The sequence below is a fragment of the Cyprinodon tularosa genome, unplaced genomic scaffold, assembly GCF_016077235.1.
Source record: "Cyprinodon tularosa strain WSP-4 unplaced genomic scaffold, ASM1607723v1 ctg480, whole genome shotgun sequence".
Taxonomy (NCBI): domain Eukaryota; kingdom Metazoa; phylum Chordata; class Actinopteri; order Cyprinodontiformes; family Cyprinodontidae; genus Cyprinodon; species Cyprinodon tularosa.
In genome coordinates, this window is record NW_024039208.1 from 56,671 (window position 1) to 76,518 (window position 19,848).

General features: G+C 39.1%; 1 protein-coding gene across 3 annotated transcripts; it reads right to left on the reverse strand.

Annotated features, from left to right (window-relative positions):
* Positions 1-2,916: 2,916 nt before the first annotated feature.
* pfkfb3 (6-phosphofructo-2-kinase/fructose-2,6-biphosphatase 3) lies at positions 2,917-8,966 on the reverse strand. Of its 3 annotated transcripts, none has more exons than XM_038302057.1 (15): positions 8,727-8,965; positions 7,366-7,494; positions 7,178-7,274; positions 7,029-7,095; positions 6,877-6,951; positions 6,340-6,396; positions 6,059-6,183; positions 5,777-5,984; positions 5,556-5,702; positions 5,378-5,482; positions 5,171-5,300; positions 4,973-5,100; positions 4,703-4,891; positions 4,582-4,604; positions 2,917-3,870 (listed from the first exon to the last, which is right to left on the reverse strand). In XM_038302057.1, exons 1-15 carry the CDS (start codon positions 8,794-8,796, stop codon positions 3,864-3,866), a joined length of 1,557 nt encoding a protein of 518 aa, XP_038157985.1. In that variant the 5' UTR covers positions 8,797-8,965; the 3' UTR covers positions 2,917-3,863. The 3 variants fall into 3 exon arrangements, with proteins under 3 accessions (XP_038157985.1, XP_038157984.1, XP_038157982.1); XM_038302054.1 differs by lacking the exon at positions 2,917-3,870 and adding an exon at positions 4,203-4,384 and having other exon boundaries at positions 8,727-8,966; XM_038302056.1 differs by lacking the exon at positions 4,582-4,604 and having other exon boundaries at positions 8,727-8,964.
* Between the last annotated feature and the right edge of the window lie 10,882 nt (positions 8,967-19,848).

Sequence of the window (19,848 nt, forward strand, 5' to 3'; positions counted from 1 at the left end):
TAAAATGACCAATGCTGAGTTCGAATTCGGGGGCTGCTTCTTCCGCAGGCCAGATTCGTCAGCCAATTATGTTATAACGCGGCGCAGAAGTCTGTTCGGATTGGAAGACTCTTCGTTATGCATCCGACGAATGCATCCTTCTTTTTAAAGGACGGGTCTAGTGTATCCTCTGTAGCTTTGGGTATCCCATGATTCATTGCGAGTCCTAGGAAGCCGGCTGCTCTGTGATCAGAGGAAAAAGATACATGGCGCCAAACAGTGGTGAAGATTGAAAGTGCAGTTTAATATAGGTATGTAAAAATTAAGTCTGAAATGAATGAAAATGATTGTTTTAAATGTTTACTGAGTCAGATATGTGGCGGGTAATGTTCGGTTTATTGAAAGGTTTTATCCGTCTCTCTTTAAATGGGTTTGGCTGATATTTAAGCACAGATTCCAATATTTCAACAGTGTGGGAACTATAACTATGATATCTGCGATGATGGTACTGCTGCTGAAGCTCCTCAGAGATGTTATTAGCGAACAGAACAGTAGCAAGAAGTTCAGCATCAATTCTTTGCCTGCTTTGTGTGTCAATTGTCAACTTCTAGGCAACAGAGCGTATGGGCGGCGAAAGCCAAGGAAGGATGGACCTGTTTGAAACCACAGCCGAAAGTCTGGGCTCGAAGGACTCAGTCCAGATAGACCTTGGAGGGTCCTTGGAGGATGCAGCCTCTGAAATTGAACACACCCACTGGTTCTGTTTTCGTTTTCTTCCTCTTTTACTCGTTGGATAACAGTTGGCAAACAGTCTTTAGACGCATTACTGCCACCAACTGGTAAGGAGTGAAACAGCTGTAGATTCGTACTGGTGGTTTTGCAGAATTGTAACTTCTAAACTTGTAGCACATGTATGAGTAGAAACCAGAAACAAATACAGATCTTAAATGTATTTACAAATTCAGACACTGATTCATACCTTTTCATTGACCCCATACTTAATCTATTGACTCAATTCTGGGAGTGAGTATTCCAAGTCTAGATCTCAAACTTCTTCATAAAAGTGAGGCTATTCATAGGATTATTCATAGAATAACACATGATTTACATTTATAAATCCTCTCCTACTTTTGTGGTATTGAAGGATATGGGGCCTTCTTAGTTCTGGAGGCTAAACATCACATAAGAAAGTAAACACACAGTGATCCAACTCCTGACAGACTTCTGCTTCCTCTAAAACTTGCAGATTTACATGCAGACTTTGCATATTGTTTGTCCCCTCTGGGCTACTTTCCCTACATGCAAGTCAGCATCCACCATTTTGCATCTAATTTCCTTCTTCTCCTGTAAGGTGAACCTAATGAGCTTCAGCAAACTAACATGTCGTCTGGGCAACTGCAGCCTGTTGCAGACCTGCATGAGGTTTTTGCATGGGAGGATGTTTGTGTGAGGGTAATCTCTGTGGGAGATAGGAGCTGCTGTGTCAGGATCCTGAATGGTACATGACCTCAGCATTAACAAGCTTGACTACGCCACAAATAGCCTGTTAATGAGGCTCTGACGGAGGACATCCATTGATCCTCCTCGGTCAGGTAACTAAGAGCTGCAAACCAACTGGCCCACTTGGTCTGTGAAAAACAGTCCATCTGACACTTGAAAAAAGGGTTAGTGATGCTTTTAGTGAATTTCATTCCCAGACTGATCAGTTTGTTGCAGACAAGGTGTCAGATCTCACCGTATTAGTCTCAAACTTGTCTAAGAAGGAATTTTATGCTACAAACCAAGTGATTGGGAAGAATGATGAGAAATGGTTTAGGATACATCCAATTATATGGACTGAATTTTGTTCCATTATTTTTACAAGCAAAGAACATTTTTTGTAAATGGAAACTAACTTTAAACTTTTAAAAACATTGAAACCCAGAAAAGTTGATTTCTCAATTTTCTTTGTTTACAGATTTTATATTTTCAAATTTTTTTTTTAACAACTTTATATTTTAGAAAAACAAAAATTTCAAACTACAAATACATTTTTTTTCCTCATTTTGTTTTCCAGATCATACTCTCTTCACTTCAGGGGGTGGGCTTCGCCTTTGGAGTGAAGACCAAAGACGTGTTTCTATTGGTCTGAAGGACATAAGCAACTATTTCATTGGTAGGGATTTAAGTACATAGAATGTGAACAACAAAATACAATTTGTAGAACTGCTTTTATAAAAACAATTTGGGGAAAAAAAAAATCTGAGCAAACAGCTTAGTCCATTCATCCATTATTGTAACCTTTTATTCCATAATGGGGTCGCAGGAGTGGGACTGGAACATATCCCAGTAGTCAATGGGTGCGAGGCGGTGTACACCCTGGATGGTCGACCAGTAACGTTACTCTCGAAATCTTTTAAAATGAGTTCAAAGCCTTGTTTCTGAATTACATTTTATTTGAATTTCTATTTACAGAAGGCATCCTTTACTGAAACATGATGGAGCAAAATTCACTCCGTATCTGTAAAGCCTAACGATTCGATTCTTTTTACATAATTTTTGCTGAAGGCCTTTTAAAGTCCATCTTTAAATGTTTTGCCTCTTTCTCAGACTGGATAGAGAAATTTGACTTAAGGCTTTTCATGATATTCCTCATTGGAATAAGATTAACTTCTGCTTGTTAACCCCTCAGCATGACACTGCCACCACTATTTATGTATGGTTATGAAAAATGAACTTTCTTGTTAAAGTTGGTCTATTTGAGGCTTTCCTTCTGCTTTCACTCATGATACAGTTTATGAAAGCAGCTTCCTGAATGCAGATAGTCGCCACGAGCAGCATGATTCATCAGTGATAGTAATTGGAAAACAGCCATAAATGCACCGCCTCTGCTGCAGAGCGTGTCCTTATATGGAAGCGAGGAGCATTCCAATCATAGAGGGGAAAAAAGGGAAAAGATTGACTGGAAATTCTCCCCACGTGATTTTATTGTACCAACAAATGCAAAAATTAACTGTACAACAATCATGTGCACATCCATTCAAGACTACATAAATATAAATAAAATTAACAAAAAAGGAACATTTCAAGTATCTCAAACAAACAGAAGAGCATCGGCTTATTTCCAGTCTCAAACACTTTAGTATAAAAGAAAAATCCCCCCATGACTCTAATAACATCCCAGTCCAGTTCCACCATATGTACACCAACATTTACAGAATATTAACAGTAGTGTAACAAAAATAGGTGCTTCTTTTTGTGCATAGCAGTCAATGACGGCGAATAATGAAATCAATCATATTTTCCACAAAAAAAGGTTAGAGAAACTACACACAATTTAAAAGACTAAAGAAAAAGTAGCGCATTGAAATCATATGTAGAGTTATTAGGGGAAATGTTGAAATTCTGAGAGTCCAGACGGCGAGAGGAGCAGCGTCTGAATTACAAAGCGAGCGCTACAGGCACTATACGGCGAAATAAAATAAAATATGTGCAAAATGTTGCTTGGTTTGTAACATGTCAGCATACAGAGGATTATGCCATGATTTATAAACACGGCCTTTATGACGTTAAATAGGTTATTAACTGAACCGCAAGGTCGTAAAGAAGGGGGGGAAAAAAACAAAAAAATGGATTTAAAACTATTAGTTTAGTCTTTGGTCTGAAACCATCATCCAGTTGGTCAGTCAGTAATAAAGACTAAAGGAGCCACAGAGTCTGCAGGGTTGAGCAAAGTCTGACAATGAGGCAAAAAAAAAAAAAAAAAAAAAAAAAAAAAAACCAAACATCCAAGTTGTGTTGATAAAGATGAAGCAGGTGGTTTCACTGGTTCCGCCTCAGGATCCCAGCGGTCCGCTCCCGGCGCTAGCAGGGCTGCAGGATGTCGTGGCAAACGGACGAGCCTCTCAGGTTCTGCAGAAACAAACGGAGAGTTCAGCTTCCCGCGGCAGAGACGCCCTGAGGCCAGATCACACCTCAAACCAACTTTATGGGCGTGCCCGCAGGTTTCTATTCTACAAGCTCATTCTTTCCCAGTGCGCCACCAGAACCAGCTCAAACTGGTTAGCTCCGGTAGCTACTGAAGCAGGCAGCTTAAAGAAACAGAAACTGGAATATTTAGAGGGGTTTTCTTTAAGCACGAGGTTGAGGCCATGCATTAGTATTCACACCCCATTAAATCAGCAAGAAAAAGGGTTGAATTTGGGGAGAAAAAAAATTAAATCTGATCTTAAATGAAAATTTAGCATTTTTAGTTTTTCTCCAAGTTAGATTCCTTCTATCAATAATCTGATTAGCTGATCGTTTTAATCAGTCATCTGGTTTGATTATGGAGGGTGTGAATACTTGAACCAAGCGGATGCAGATCCACATTTACCTTTGACAGCTAAGATGGAAAACCACCTTTAGATAGTGGAGGATGGTGCGTCTATGAGGAGCAGAGGTGAACCAGAGACAGAGAGACGGACAGTGACGACACAGCAGAGGAATGACAGGAATGTGATGCTGGGAAGTCTCATTTCCATATGAATCTGCTCTGGTTTTCACTTCCACAACAGCAGATTGCATCATTTCCCCCCCAATGATTCAGCTCTGAGTTATGAATGAGCTTCATCTGATACTTACAGGCAGACTTGGCCCAGCCAGCGCTGCGAGGCGTAAAGGAGGGCGACAAAGGAATGAGAGAGAGCGGACATGCAGAGAATGACGGTGAGGGAATGCATGCAGGAGGAGTTTGGAGGCATACCTGTCCAGCCAGAGCGAGGGGGAATTGTGAGGAGGCGCAGAGGGCGAGCGACGCCACCGAGCTGGGCAGCTCCTGGATGGGAGCCTCGTCCAGGTCCTCAATGCGCGGCTTCTTGATGTTGGACTCTGGGCTGGTCAGAGGGGTGACGCTGTTCCTCCTGATCAGCGTGCCGGGGCCCCTCCTCACCTCCTGTAGGGCGGAGGAGGCCGTAGCGTCAGATAATCCAGGTTTAAAGCCTTAATCTAAACTGGCGGCGGTGGGAGGTCGTACCTCGGGTCTGTCCCTGTGGGTGTTCACCGCCTCCACGTTCAGACTGATGGACTCCACCTTGCAGCCGTAGGCCACCGGGGTCAGCTTCAGCACCGTGTGGAGCGGACACTTCAGGTACGGCATCTCATCTGGAAGCAGCACAACGTTAGAAAGCAGGAAAGGATCCGGATTAATGCAGATGCCGGCGCTGGTTCCTACCTGCACTCTTATCCAGGAAGTAGGCGAGCAGGCAGCGCATCACGGCCTGATGACAGATCACCAGGACGTTCTCCTGCCTCTCCAGCTCCATAATCACCGGCTCCACCCGCTGGACCAGGTCCTGGTAGGACTGGAATCGAGAGCGGACAGTTAAAACTCCTCGTCCTGCTCACATGTCACCAAGCCAACCCTTTAGGGCTGCCGTACCTCTCCGGCTGGGTAGCGGTAGTAGTATTTGTCTTCGTCTCTCAGGGCGAACTCCTCCGGAAATTTCTCCTTCACTTCGTCATACGTCATCTCCTCACACATCCCCTAAAAACACAGATCATCTCCATCAGACGAAGAATGGCGGCGATTGGAAGGCGTTTCTAGGGGCGACACTCACCGCGTCAATCTCATTCAGCGCCTTCCACTGCTCGTAGGGGACACCCAGGTGCTCCGCCGTCTGGATGCTGCGGCACAGCTGGCTGGTCCACACCTTCAGGTCCTTCAGCTGCTGCTCCTGGACGAACCGAGCCAAGGCGGCCGAGAACTGCAAGAAGGAAGCAGACGGATGTCAAACACTGGGTTTCATCGGTTAGAGAACCGCTGGGCAGCGGGTCGTACCTGTCGGCCCCGCGGCGAGAGCCCGGCGTCGCCTCCCAGACGTCCCTCCAGGTTGTCGGTGCTCTCTCCATGTCGACACAGGTAGATGGTGCGCGGCTGGACGTGGATGTTCATCAGGTAGTAGACGATCTTACTCTGAATGTGATCCTGGATCTTGTTGACCAGGAAACGCCGCCCCACATCTATCACCTTGATGAAGGAGTTATCCCTGCAGAGAGGAGAGGGTGAGCGGTCGGACCGGGAGGATGCATCCGAATCAGCAGGCGGAGCTAAACTCCATACCTGTCGTAGTGATCCGGGTCCAGCGGCTGGTAGCTGGTTCTGTAGCATTCGATCCTCTTCTGGAAATCCATCATGGCCTCCGTCTTGTTGCAGTCCTTGTAGTCCGGACAGGACACCTTCACTTCCTGTACGGGGAGGAAAACTGTCAGACGGCAAACGACGCGCCCGGTTCCAGACAGAAACAAAGACGTGATGAACTATTTCATTGATCAGCGGGCTTTTAAATGACGCAGCCCTTCATGCTGAACAAAAACAGGCAGAAGTCATGAGGTTTAACTCACCATGATGTTTGATGCGATGACGCTGGGATCTTCACATACGGACTCGATGAAGAAGATCTGGAGATTAGAAACAAATTCAGATTTAATCAAACGTTTGAGAGACCATTGACCCAAATATAGAGAGAATTCAGTTCCAACATTGATGCAAAGAACAGATTTTGTAATTGGAAAATCCAGAAATGACACTCGTCCATTAAAAAAAATAAATAAAACACACACACACCACAACATATTTTTTTGTTTATATCAAATTTTACTAAATGCAGCCCAGGTGCATTTCTATTGGTCTGTTAGCTACAACATGTTTATTGGTCAATGGATTTTTTTGAAATATGATCTGGAAAGCAAATTTTGAAAAAGAATACACACTGTAAAAACAAAACAAAAAGTTTGGATCAGAAAAAAAAAAAAAATCTAAGAAAAATATACTCAACTTCATTTTACATTTCATTTCTGGATCGCATTTTGTTTTTCCCCCCAAACCATGTTCTTTGCAACAATAATGGAACAAAATTCACTCCATACCTAAACCAGTACCTTAAAGTCGTTCTCGATGCCAAACTGGAGGATCAGATCCCGCCGATCTCTCGTAGTGTTTGTGGCGTCAAAAACCTGGAAGAATCATAAGAGTTCATTTAAATTATGTTCTGGTTTAACGTCGTCTTTCTGAAAGCGGCAAGCAAACTCACCGCCGCCTGGCCTCCCTCATCCTTCAGGTAGGATTTGACGTCCCTCAAAGCTGCTAAGGCACACTGCCTGAAAATAAAAATATTTAATGATTATTAAAGGGAGAGAACCATATAGGAAGTAAAGCAATGTGACTAAAGGAGAGACTTACTGTCTGATTTTCACGGCGGACTCGTTATCAGGCTTGAAGAAGTCATAGGAGCTGTAATTCTTTACAGCCTCCCTGCGGTACTCTCCAACGTTAAAAACTGCAGAGGACACAGGAAGAGGGGAGACGAACCATGAACGCTATGTCCCTGACAGAAACATGACTCCAAGGGGGGGGGGGTCGCTATGTACCTTTGGTGGGTATGCCGATCCAGTTGAGGTAGCGGGTGAGCTTCTTGGAAATGTACGTCTTTCCTCGAGCAGGAAGCCCCACCATCACAATGACGGTCGGGGGGTTGGCGAAGTGGGGGGCTCCAGTTCCTGCAGAGAGGGAAGGAGTCATGAATAGTTATCCTTCAATTCCACCTCACTACATTTGACCCACTTCAGGAAATAAATAATTATGCACAATTCAAACAAACTGATGGCAAATATGCAAAAATCAGACAAGAAGTGCACATTTGGCACCATTCCTGCTGCTCCCTGATGTTCTCCCAAGAGGCTCGTTTACACTTCGTCACCGCTTTGGTTAATCTTGTTTCCATAACATTAGACCTCAACGTGGAAAAACAAACCAAACTCTGAACTCATTCATTTGAATCAGATATTCCAGCTGGAAATGTCAGTTCCCATCAAATAATAACAAAACAGCAAAAATGGGTTTAAGTCTAAAATAATTGACTAGCAGAATTCTGTAAAAGACAATTTGTCATTTCCCCCTAGTTAATATAGTAAATGCATCAATCCTTAAATGAGTCAATTTATGAGGATTCACCAATAAATTATTAAAACAAGTGTTACTACTGATTCTGTTATGCAAGTGTATAATTTAGCCATTTCTTTACACATTACACCAGAAACATGCATATATCATACAGTATTAAAATGTAAACATATTTCCTACTTTTTCCTCCCTCAACTTTTCACGTTTTTTTTTCAAAAGGTTTTAAACTAAAAAGCAGATAAAAATCGGGCTCCCATAGCTTGAAGCTAACACAGATCTGTCACTTCCTGTTTTATTCACTTAATTTAGCATCCGCCCGCTACGTCACTGGTTGAATAACTCATGGTTTTGTCTTTCATTTGTTTGCTTTTCGTAAAATATATATCTATATATAATATAATAATAAATAAAATACAAAATAACAGACTCATTTTATTTAACTGCGTAGTTTCGAAACAGTTCGTCAGAAATTCAGAAACCCGGGCTGACCAATAGCAAAACTTCTCCGTCGTCATGTCCAGGAATCTGAAAGCAGGGGGTTACCGTTGCCATGGTAACAGGCGCTTCCTCCAGCGGCACAGTTCACCGGGTGCACGGTGACGTACACAATGTGCCGATAGGGGCCACCAATCACCAGGCTGCAAATTTAAAAATGCCGGTGGTTTGCGTATAAAAAAAGAAAAAAAAAAAAAAAAAAAAAACGAGGTACGCTTGCTACGGCACCAAATTTTAAGGCCGCCATCATACATGAAAAAGGACAAAGCTGACATAATGTGAAAAAAAACGCATAGTTCCGCGGGATGAGCATCACCTTGAGAGATTTTCTTACCTCTTCGCTTGTCATCCTTGGTGGGAACCCAGATCTTTTGGATCCTGTTCTGAGTGAGCTCTCTTGGCATTCCTTTAGGAGCTGAATAAAAAGCACACAGTTACGACGGAAGTAGGTCGTTTTAATCCCGAGGATTGAATAAAAATGATTCAAGAGAAGCGGGAAGTAGTCTGAGCCGAAGCTTGACTGGCCTTGTCCTTCACTGCTCACTGAGCTAATCTGCCGGTCTGCGGCACACATCCGCTATTTAACCCGGCAAAGCAACGCGATGGCTGTGACGAAGCCAGCCGTAATTCACGCATGCGTAAACAAACATACGAGACAACTGATGCAAGAGGGTTCAGGTTTCAACTAGGACATCACAGCGCCACCTAGCGGTGAATATATTAATAGCCAAGCTGCTTTATTTAAAAAATAAAACCTGTTTTATAAACTTTTTATTTTTATTTCAACCTTTAATTCTTAAAGTATGTTTTTTAAACAATACTATTAGATTTTTTTAGGAAAAAAAAAACCTTTATAAAACAAAGCTTAGTTTTAATTTTTAATTATGACCCATTTTTATCATATAATCATATTTCTTTTATTTTTAATTTTTTTTATATTTGACGTTTATTTAAAAAAAAAATATTGCTTTTTTCATTGTGGTAAATGCAAAAGCCTTTTAAAACGTCCCCTCCTTCGCAATATTTTGTAATTTAATCGTTACATAAGGTTATATATATATGAAACACTTTAGGATTATAATTAAGAAATAATTTAAATTGAAGTATTTTAATATATATATTTGTTTTTATGGGTTTTTTTTCAAACGTTTTGTAAAAAAAAAATACAATTCCTTGATTTTTATTTGAAATTAATCAGTATTGTAAAATGACCTTAATATATATTTCTATATTTTTCATTTAAATGCTTTTATTTGTGAGGTAACTTTCTGTCTTTACCGAGGAATCACCGCTGGTGGCATTTTTGGGTTTATTGTTAGACCTTGCAGACGTGCAGAGCCGCACGTCCCTCACACATTGGCCCCTGAGTCATGATGGGCATAATTAAAACTATAAGGTTCATCTGCAAGCGTTGCTGATATAAAGGCTTGAAATTTTGTGAAAATTATGAATTGCATGTTGTTGATTTTTTTTTTTTTTTATACTACGATAAATAATGGACTTTGCACCTAATAAATGTGGAGTCATGATTCAGAAAATAATTTATGACCTGTTGCTTTAATAGAAATAATATCCTCAAAGCTTTATGGGATTTTAAATTGTCTTTCATGCGTGCTTTTTATGGTTTTTCTTTTTTTCTTTTCTTGCATGCTCTTCCCATTCAGACAAGCAGCTGGCTGGGGATGAAAAAGAGAGAGAAAAAAACGGGGGTCAAAAAAGGGGATGTGCTGCGTGCCGCTGCAGAAGTCTGCAATGGAGATCTGCGCTGCAAACGCTCCTGCACCGACTAGGCAATGCCTTTAACCCTTTAATGCCTGGACCATTAAATAGCTTTCATGAAATTCGATTTTTTTAAATTAATTTTTTTCAGAATTGGCATTGAACTTTCTGAAAAATGAAAAAAAAAAAAAATGCATTTGGTATTATTATTACATGTGTGTGAAAGAGGATTAGGGCCACTGAAAAAACAAAAAAAGTTAACTGATTTTTAAATTTTATTCCAGTGTATTATGAGAGAAAAGTCAGAATTTTGACTTTAATCTCAGAATTTTGGATCTTAATGTAGATGGGAATCATGAAGGAAGAGACGTGGGAGCACTCAGCTTTACTGACAAAGATGTGAGTTGTTTGAGAGGGCCAGCGACACATTGGGGGAAAATGATGGAATTATGTGACTTTTTACATGTCTGAGGGGTCCCCAGTGATGCTATTTCATTAATGGAAGAGCAGAAGGTGATTAAAACAAGAGAGCTAGCTAGTCTCTTAAACAGACATGGCTGCAGCTTGATACTAACATGTTTGTTAGCTGTCAGAATTCAGTCAGAATTCTGAGATTAAAGTCAGAATTCTAAGAAAAAAGTCAGAATTCTAAGATTAAAGTCGGAATTCGGAGAAAAAAAGTCAGAATTCTGAGATTAAAGTCAGAATTCTAAGAAAAAAGTCAGTATTCTGAGAAATAAGTAAGAATTTTGACTTTTTTCCCATATTAAACTGAAATAATATTTAAAAATCAGTTAACTTTTTTTTTTCAGTGGCCCTAATCCTCTTTCGTACATTTGGATAGTTTTCTTGCATCACTTCTCATTCAGTAGGCATTTCTCTATGATCTTTTATAGATGTTTTGTTCACTTTGTATATCTGTTTGTATAAATCTGGGTTTTCAACTAAAGAAATATCACACTGATGCAATTGGTTTTAAACGGCTAAATTACTTATTATTATTAGAAAAATTTTTTTATTATTATTTCCTTTTTTGTTGTTGATTCCTTAATTTTCATATATTAGATAATTTTCAGCGATCACAGCTTTGGCCTAATTCATTTTTAACTTTTTTATATTGATGCTGGATTTGATATAAATAATATTTTATACACTAAAACAACATAAACGTGTTTTGTTATTTTACAAACATAAATGTTTTATTGTCTTGTAGGAATAGAATCATTTAGTTAGGAGTTTTTCAGTCTATGTCAGATTTTAAAGTCGAGATGATTCCCAGTCCTCAATAAAAATTTTATTTTTGTATTATATTTATCTATGTGGTGTTAATTAAAGCACTACATGGCAAAAGTTTTGTACAGACTTTAAATTCCTATGCAAATAGCAGAGTTTCTGGTGTTCTCTTTTCAAAAGCTAATACCCCATCCTTTTTTTCCAACATGTCTAGACCATAAATTCAGGCTTTGAGCCAAACAGGGAATCACTTCCTTCTGTAAAATAAAAAAATGACATTTAATAAATTTCAGGGATCTATGCAAGATTTATGAGATTAGAAGAGGAGATTTTTTTCAAAGTTTTTTTAGCAGGGAAATGATGACCCCTGACTTAGTGTTAAATCCAGGGATAATGCAGGTCTTTATGGATGCACACACTGGTACAAATACAAAAGGCATCATTGGCAAGATTTATCGAAATTTCCCAACTAAGAATAAGAGGTTAACAGATTATATCAGACAGTGGTGGGAAAAGGAAGCCAACATTACAATCTCAGAGGAAGTTTGGTCTCAACTGTGGAAAAACACATTTATTTAGCTACTAACTCTACAGAATGGCTGGATTTTGCCTTATCAGTTTTATTTATTACACCAAAGCAGAATTCGAGGTTAAGTGGTGCCCTGCTGGAGAGAGTGTGGGGTGGTTTCTGCAGATTATGTGCATATTTACTGGTCCTGTCCTAAATTAAAGGTCTTTTGGCACAACGTTAAGCAGATAATATCTGAAACAGTGTTGGACTTTTCTTTCACCTCCTTGTACCTTGGTAAACTCCCTGAAGGTCTAAGTTCAAATGACACATATTTACTAAATCATTTCTTGATTGCAAGCAGAAAGAAAATCACCAAATGCTGGATCCAGTCAACACACACACCTTGAGATTCTTCATAAACATTACACACACCGGATCCACAAAAAGGAAACATTGACTTTCTCCCTGTGTCTCCGGAAGGAGAAAGGAGAGAGACTCTGGGAAAAATGGAACAGTTACTGAACTGAAAAACTCATAACAAATTGCTTTTGTGAATTGGAAAATATATCTGCCTCTTCTGATTCTTATTTTTTTAAATCTTTATTATATTGTATAGTTGGATGTGTGTATATATTATATAAAACTGTAACTGGAGCGTGTAACAAAAGTAATTTCCCTCTGGGATTATTAAAGTATTTATGATTCTGATCATCAGTTGTATACCCTGCTCCTTTATTGTGATCTATATGTGTTATTTATCTTTTTATTCTTATGATTCAGACCAGTAATGCAGTGTAAAATACACTGATCTATATACAGAGATGGGAAGTAACGAAGTACAAATACTTCGTTACTGTACTCAAGTAGATTTTTCTGATATTTTTACTTTACTTTGCTACTTATTTTTATGGCGACTTTTTACTTCTACTCCTTACATTTTTACACAAATATCTCTACTTTCTACTCCTTACATTTTAAAAAAATTGGCTCGTTACTTTAGTTTTGAATCATTTCAATGGAGTTACCGTTATTATTTTTCACGTCATCAATACCAAATTCAATCTAATTGGATGGGAATCTACGTTGCATTTGACGCACCACTACAAGATGAATCGACAGATTCGGCGGTATTCATTGGCGGCAAATCATTGCAGCTTGGTGGCGGCGGCGTTAGCATAGTAGCATGGACGACGAGATGATTGAAAATGAACACAACGGAGATCTAGTCCTATTTGCAGACATCCATTTAAAATGTAGGCAACGGCATGAAAAAAGTGGTTTCTACTTTTACTTTTATACTTTAAGTAATTTTACAAGCCTGTACTTTGTTACTTTTACTTGAGTAAAGAAGTTTAATCAGTACTTCCACTTTTACCAGAGTATTTTTTAACACAAGTATCTGTACTTTTACTCAAGTACGGAAAGTGAGTACTTTTGCCATCTCTGTCTATATACTGTATGTGTGCTCTAGCCCTCACCTGTTTAAAAAAAAAAAGCTAATGCCATGCCAGGAAAAAAAATCACTCCTGGTGATGAGCCTTTTCGGTCCAAAAAAAAAAAACACTAACCAACCTTATCATCATTATCATGAATAGTGTCTTGTACACAAGATTTGGCCCCTCTATTAAACAGAAAAGTAAAAAAGGCAACAAAAAACATAATCCTGGCAAATGATGCATAACTGTTTTTGTAACCCCCCTCCTGGCTATGCTGCCCTGCTGGGTAAAGAGCCATACTACATCCTGTGTTAAAACAACACTTTAAGGCATGACTTTTTGCACTTCTACTCACAGAAATTCTAGCATTGCATCAGCTTGAACTTTGAAACCTCCAGGACTCTCATCAGCCTCTTCTGAGAAATGACTCATGCCCATTTATTCCCACTCCATAGAGTTTATGGGTGACACACTTTTTCCCTTCGACCACCTGAACAAAGGCTGGATGAGTCAGAAAAAGGACAAACAATGCAGCACAGATTGAGTCAGTCAGGCATGTGAGGAAGAATGTAAACATTAACTAACTGAAAAAGAGGAATTCCAGAGTTGATCCGTTACTAAATCTGTATATTTAATAATTTCCACACACTGATTTCGTCAAGTTGTTTCTCAATATATTACTATCCAAAGTGTTTATTCTTGAAGATTAACATAGATGTATTTTACAATCATGGCGATTCGCATCCTGATGTATATCTGGCCAAAATATATATTAAAATACATGAATATTAATGTTAAATAAAATAAGTAGATACAACTTCTCAATAAATTTTCAACTTTTAAGGGTTAATTTTAACATTAAGCAATTAGCAGAGTTTCTCCTAGAATGTAAACCTATCTGTGACCCTATAAGTTTAATAACGGTGTCAGGGGACCAGAATTTTTTAGAAGTTCTTCCTACAACTAGGGTGTCACGAGTTCAAATCCTGACCCTGTCATTGTTTCATTGTGTTTTGGTAAAGTCCTGATGGTGTTCAGAGAGAATCCGGTAGCAGCTCTGTACAGCAGCAAATAGGCAGCTGTGGCTACTATGTATCCAACAGCATTGGATTATAACCAGCTATGCTGATGACGCTCAGCGATATTCGTCCAAAAATCCTCCGTTGTTAACACTGCTGTGTGGTGTTAAGTTTTAACACTATAGTGTTAAATACATTCAACATATTTAAATTAACCCTCTCAGGCTCAAATTAAGTTGTAGTTGCAGGAAAAATCTGATATTTGGAGAAAATGATCATAATGGTTAGTAATATACAGTTCAGACTTTGTTTTGAGAGAGACATTCACATGCAATGAATTCTGGGATGTTGCAGATTTGCAACAGTGGCCTGGAGTGGTAAATTAACACTGAAGACTGAATTTGATATGAACGTTAACTTTATTTGAACGTCACAAACTAAAAATTTTCTCTTACAAAATTAGAGACAACTATTCTTCAAACCTTTTCTCCACCGACATCTCAAAACCTCTTGAGGAGGCCGTTTCTGTGAAACTGTTTTTTTTAAATATAGGCAAACTAGTAGATAAAGCATGTAGCATCCATTGGTCCCTTTTTGGACACACGTTGCGAATCCACAACATTGAAATTGAGATGCCTCTGGTGAAAAACCCAGAGGAGATAAAATCTACTAATTGGCATGTGTCATATCTATACACATTCATGATTGATTTTATGTAGTATTGATTTCAAAATAGTGGAAATTGGTAGTGATACTGTGTGTTTCCTGGACGGGGCCGCCTTTTACAGCTGCTTTTTGTATCTCTGCTTCTGTCTCCTTGAACCCCAGTCGGCCTCGGCAGATGGCCGCTCACACTGAGCCTGGTTCTGCTGGAGGTTTCTTTCTGTTAAAAGGGAGTTTTTCCTCTCCACTGTCACTACAAGCATGCTTAGTGTGAGGGATTGTATTTGAGTCAATGAGTCAATGCAATCACTTGGTTTTCCTTGGATGGAAAAGTTTGAATCAGTTTGACTGTATGATCTGGTTGAAATGTAAAGTGCCTTGAGATGACGTGTGTTGTGAATTGGCGCTATATAAATAAACTGAATTGAATTGAATACTTACATGAAATTGGTGCTTAGAAAATCTGTTTCAGTGACACCAAGGACTCAGCCATGTTGAAAGTGAGTCAGCAGTGCAATCTGGTGAGCTGGAGAAAAACAGTTTGTTGCAAATGCACAACTAAGTCCTTCTGAGTAACAAAAGCTATTAAAATATGCATGTGGAGTAATTAGCTAAGTGGCATTTAGCTGTTGCAAATCTGCAACATCTGCCTGGAGAGGGTTAAACTATGAAGAGTGTTGTTTCAATTTTCCCACAGTTGTTCAAAAGTGTTATTTTAACTCAATCCAGTACGGACCAATATGGGCACTTTGAAAGTGTTGAATTTAACTTCATAGGAGTTAAAATAACACTTCCAAATTTGCTGTGTATGTAGGGTCTACAAAGGCCGGGTCAGGTAATTATCATTGCCATCACTGCAACTGTACTAACACAGTTATTAAATGGTAGAGTGGATTGAGACAAATATTGGTGCATAAATACAGCGATTGAGAGGTTAAACCAGGCCCCATCACACCAGTTCTCCAAACATAACTTTTTTTAATGAATGGGTTTAAAAGTCACGTCTACATAATGAGGCTTTAAAGTCAGGTCTATAAAAACAGATATACAGGTGCTGGTCATAAAATTAGAATATCATGAAAAAGTAGATTGATTTCAGTAATTCCATTTAAAAAGTGAAACTTGTATATTATATTCATACATTACATACAAACTCATATATTTCAGATGTTTATTTTGTTTAATTTTGATGATTACAAATGACAACAAATGAAAATCTCAAATTCATCATATCAGAAAATTAGAATATTGTGAAAAGGTTCAAAATTGATGGCCCCTGGTGCCACACTCTAATCAGCTAATTAACTCAAACCACCTGCAAAAGCCTTTAAATGGTCTTTCAGTCTAGTTCTATAGGCTACACAATCATGGGGAAGACTGCTGACTTGACAGTTGTCCAAAAGACGACCATCGACACCTTGCACAAGGAGGGCAAGACACAAAAGGTCATCGCTAAAGAGGCTGGCTGTTCACAGAGCTCAGTGTCCAAGCACATTAATAGAGAGGCGAAGGGAAGGAAAAGATGTGGTCGAAAAAAGTGTACAAGCAAGAGAGATAACCGCACCCTGGAGAGGATTGTAAAACAAAACCCATTCAAAAATGTGGGGGAGATTCACAAAGAGTGGACTGCAGCTGGAGTGAGTGCTTCAAGAACCACCACACACAGACGTATGAAAGACATGGGTTTCTGCTGTCGCATTCCTTGTGTCAAGCCACTCTTGAACCACAGACAGCGTCAGAAGCGTCTTGCCTGGGCTAAAGAGAAACAGGACTGGACTGCTGGTGAGTGGTCCAAAGTCATGTTCTCTGATGAAAGTAAATTTTGCATTTCCTTTGGAAATCAAGGTCCCAGAGTCTGGAGGAAAAGAAGAGAGGCACTTCATCCACGTTGCTTGAAGTCCAGTGTAAAGTTTCCACAGTCAGTGATGGTTTGGGGTGCCATGTCATCTGCTGGTGTTGGTCCATTGTGTTTTCTGAGGTCCAGGGTCAACGCAGCCACATACCAGGAAGTTTTAGAGCACTTCATGCTTCCTGCAGCTGACCAACTTTTTGGAGATGCAGATTTCATTTTCCAACAGGACTTGGCACCTGCACACAGTGCCAAAGCTACCAGTACCTGGTTGAAGGACCATGGTATCCCTGTTCTTAATTGGCCAGCAAACTCTCCTGACCTTAACCCCATAGAAAATCTATGGGGTATTGTGAAGAAGAAGATGCAATACACCAGACCCAACAATTCAGAAGAGCTAAAAGCCACTATTAGAGCAACCTGGGCTATCATAACACCTGAGCAGTGCCACAGACTGATCGACTCCATGCCACGCCGCATTGCTGCAGTAATACAGGCCAAAGGAGGCCCAACTAAATACTGAGTGCTGTACATGCTCATACTTTTCATGTTCATACTTTTCAGTTGGCCAACATTTCTATAAATCCTTTGTTTTTATTGGTCTTCAGTAATATTCTAATTTTCTGATATGATGAATTTGAGATTTTCATTTGTTGTCATTTGTAATCATCAAAATTAAACAAAATAAACATCTGAAATATATGAGTTTGTATGTAATGTATGAATATAATATACAAGTTTCACTTTTTAAATGGAATTACTGAAATCAATCTACTTTTTCATGATATTCTAATTTTATGACCAGCACCTGTACAAGTGAGCAGCTTTTGCAAAAAAAAAAATACGCCTTTTAGCTGACTAATTGCCACCTGAAACAGCAGCATTCCTTCCAGTTAGCTGGTTGAAAGTCATATGTGTCAATATGTAGGTCAGGTCCCATTTTCTAGAATCCATAAAACTATGACTATTTCACTAATCAGTCAATCTCTTGGTTATGGTTTTGATTAATAATCATAGTCACAGGTGCCATAAAGGAGTTTATATACACAATTTAATCCATGTGAGGCTGGAACTGCCTCCTGAGCCGTTCTGGAAAGAGGATTTTTAAAGATAAAAAGAGATTTTCATCTTCCGATTAATTGGTTAGGGCTTACTTTAATATTTAATTAATCATGATTAATCTGATTGTTTCAGCCATAACTGTAGGTAGACCTGTTTAAAGTTCAAGTCCTGCTTTAATGTTTGCTCCTATTGGTGCTTCCAAGAATCTTCCATCTTAGCTTCTGCTTTAGTTCATTCTTCTTCCTGAAAGATTTTTTATTTAGACACAGAGGATTTTCAAACATGAGGTCCGGGATCTGTAGTCTTGTTTTTTAGGAATGGAAATTGACCTTTTAGGAAACTTTAAGCATAGCTTTGACTAAAAATGATGATGAAAATACTGTGAAATGGTTAAATATTCTCTGCTGCTCTTTTCAGAGAGTTAAACTTAAAACTTACTAATTCATAAAGCAAAAAGTGAACATTATTTCACTTTATGTTAAACTATAGTTGATATAATGAAAACCAAATATTCACTCTCTGTAAATTAAAATACATTAGACTCAGTGCAAGAGGTGGGAAAAAAAAAGATCCTAACTAAATGAAGATCTCTGTTGGATAATGTCTCCAACCCCGTGCAGGAAGCTGTTGCAGAACTGGAGACCTCCTTCAGCCACACACCGCTGCCCCCTAAATGCACCAGGGAGCGTCATCACAGATCCTTCCTCCCAGCAGCTGGAAGAATCTATAACCACCACTGTTCCCAACAACCTCAATAAGTTGTTACATTCATGCTGATTTTGCAGTTTCTACTTTAGTCAGTTAAATAACATGCTGCTGTCATTTTGCACATCTCAGATGTTGCTATTTTCAAATATCCATTACTGTAAAATGTTCACAGCTGTATATTGGTTATTTATTCTCCAGGTGCAAAGTATTTATATTGTTAAAACACTTTACAAAACAGTATTTTATAATTTATCTTTTAACTCTTCACTATTATGTTATTCTTATACATTTTTCCACATTGGTGTGACCATTTCTTTCTATAATCTTTTTTACTGCTGTAACACTAGAATTTCCACATCTTGGGACAATAAAGGGATTTTCTATTGAATTCTATTCAGTAACATCTCTAATAAAGTTGATTTCTATGCACTCAGTTCATGGTTGAGGATAATTTTGTATGAATCACAGCATCATTGTAGCATAGAGGCAACCAGCATGTTTTTTTTTCTTTCCAGTAAACTTTCTATGAATATGTCTGAATTGAGTAAAACCAGGTCAACCATAACCTTTAGTGGAGGATGTCGGCGTCCAACCAGCAGTCTGATACAGAATGAGGCCATTTAGAGGCCTTTGCAGGTTTTTATTAAGCGGATGAGGGTTTAACACGAGTTTCTAAAACCCTAACATTATTCTAATTTTCTAAGACATTGAAAACTATTGGGCGAATTTTGTTCCATTACTGTTGAAAGCAAATAAAACATTTCGAAAATGGAAACTTTGAAAAAAGAAAAAAAAATTTGTGGATTAGAATCTGAAAATTTTGATCCAGAAAAAGTTATAATCCATTATCCATTAACGGTTCAGAAAGTAACTTTGCTTATTTATGTTTGTCCAATATAAAAATAGATTTCGTGACAAAGCAATCCTTTCTGTCCTGACCTTTGACCTACGCTGTTAGTACTCTAAGATGAGAGCTTTTAAATGGGTCTTCCATCCTTTGTTTCCCTGATCTGAATTAAGCCGGCTCCAGAGGGAAGCCTTCCGACGCTGCAAACCAGAACCTCCAGGGTCCCTCTGGCTCACTTACATAAGCTCTGAATGAGGCTGGGGCTGCGTTCGCCGTCCCAGTCCCCTTCCTCCGCTCCAGTGAGGCTAAGTTAGGACTCCTGGATCCCAGAGGCATGTTATCAAACAATTTGGTATTATGTCAGAAATCCATCCAGAGATGCTGGTTTTCTAGGAAATAAAGTCTTTTG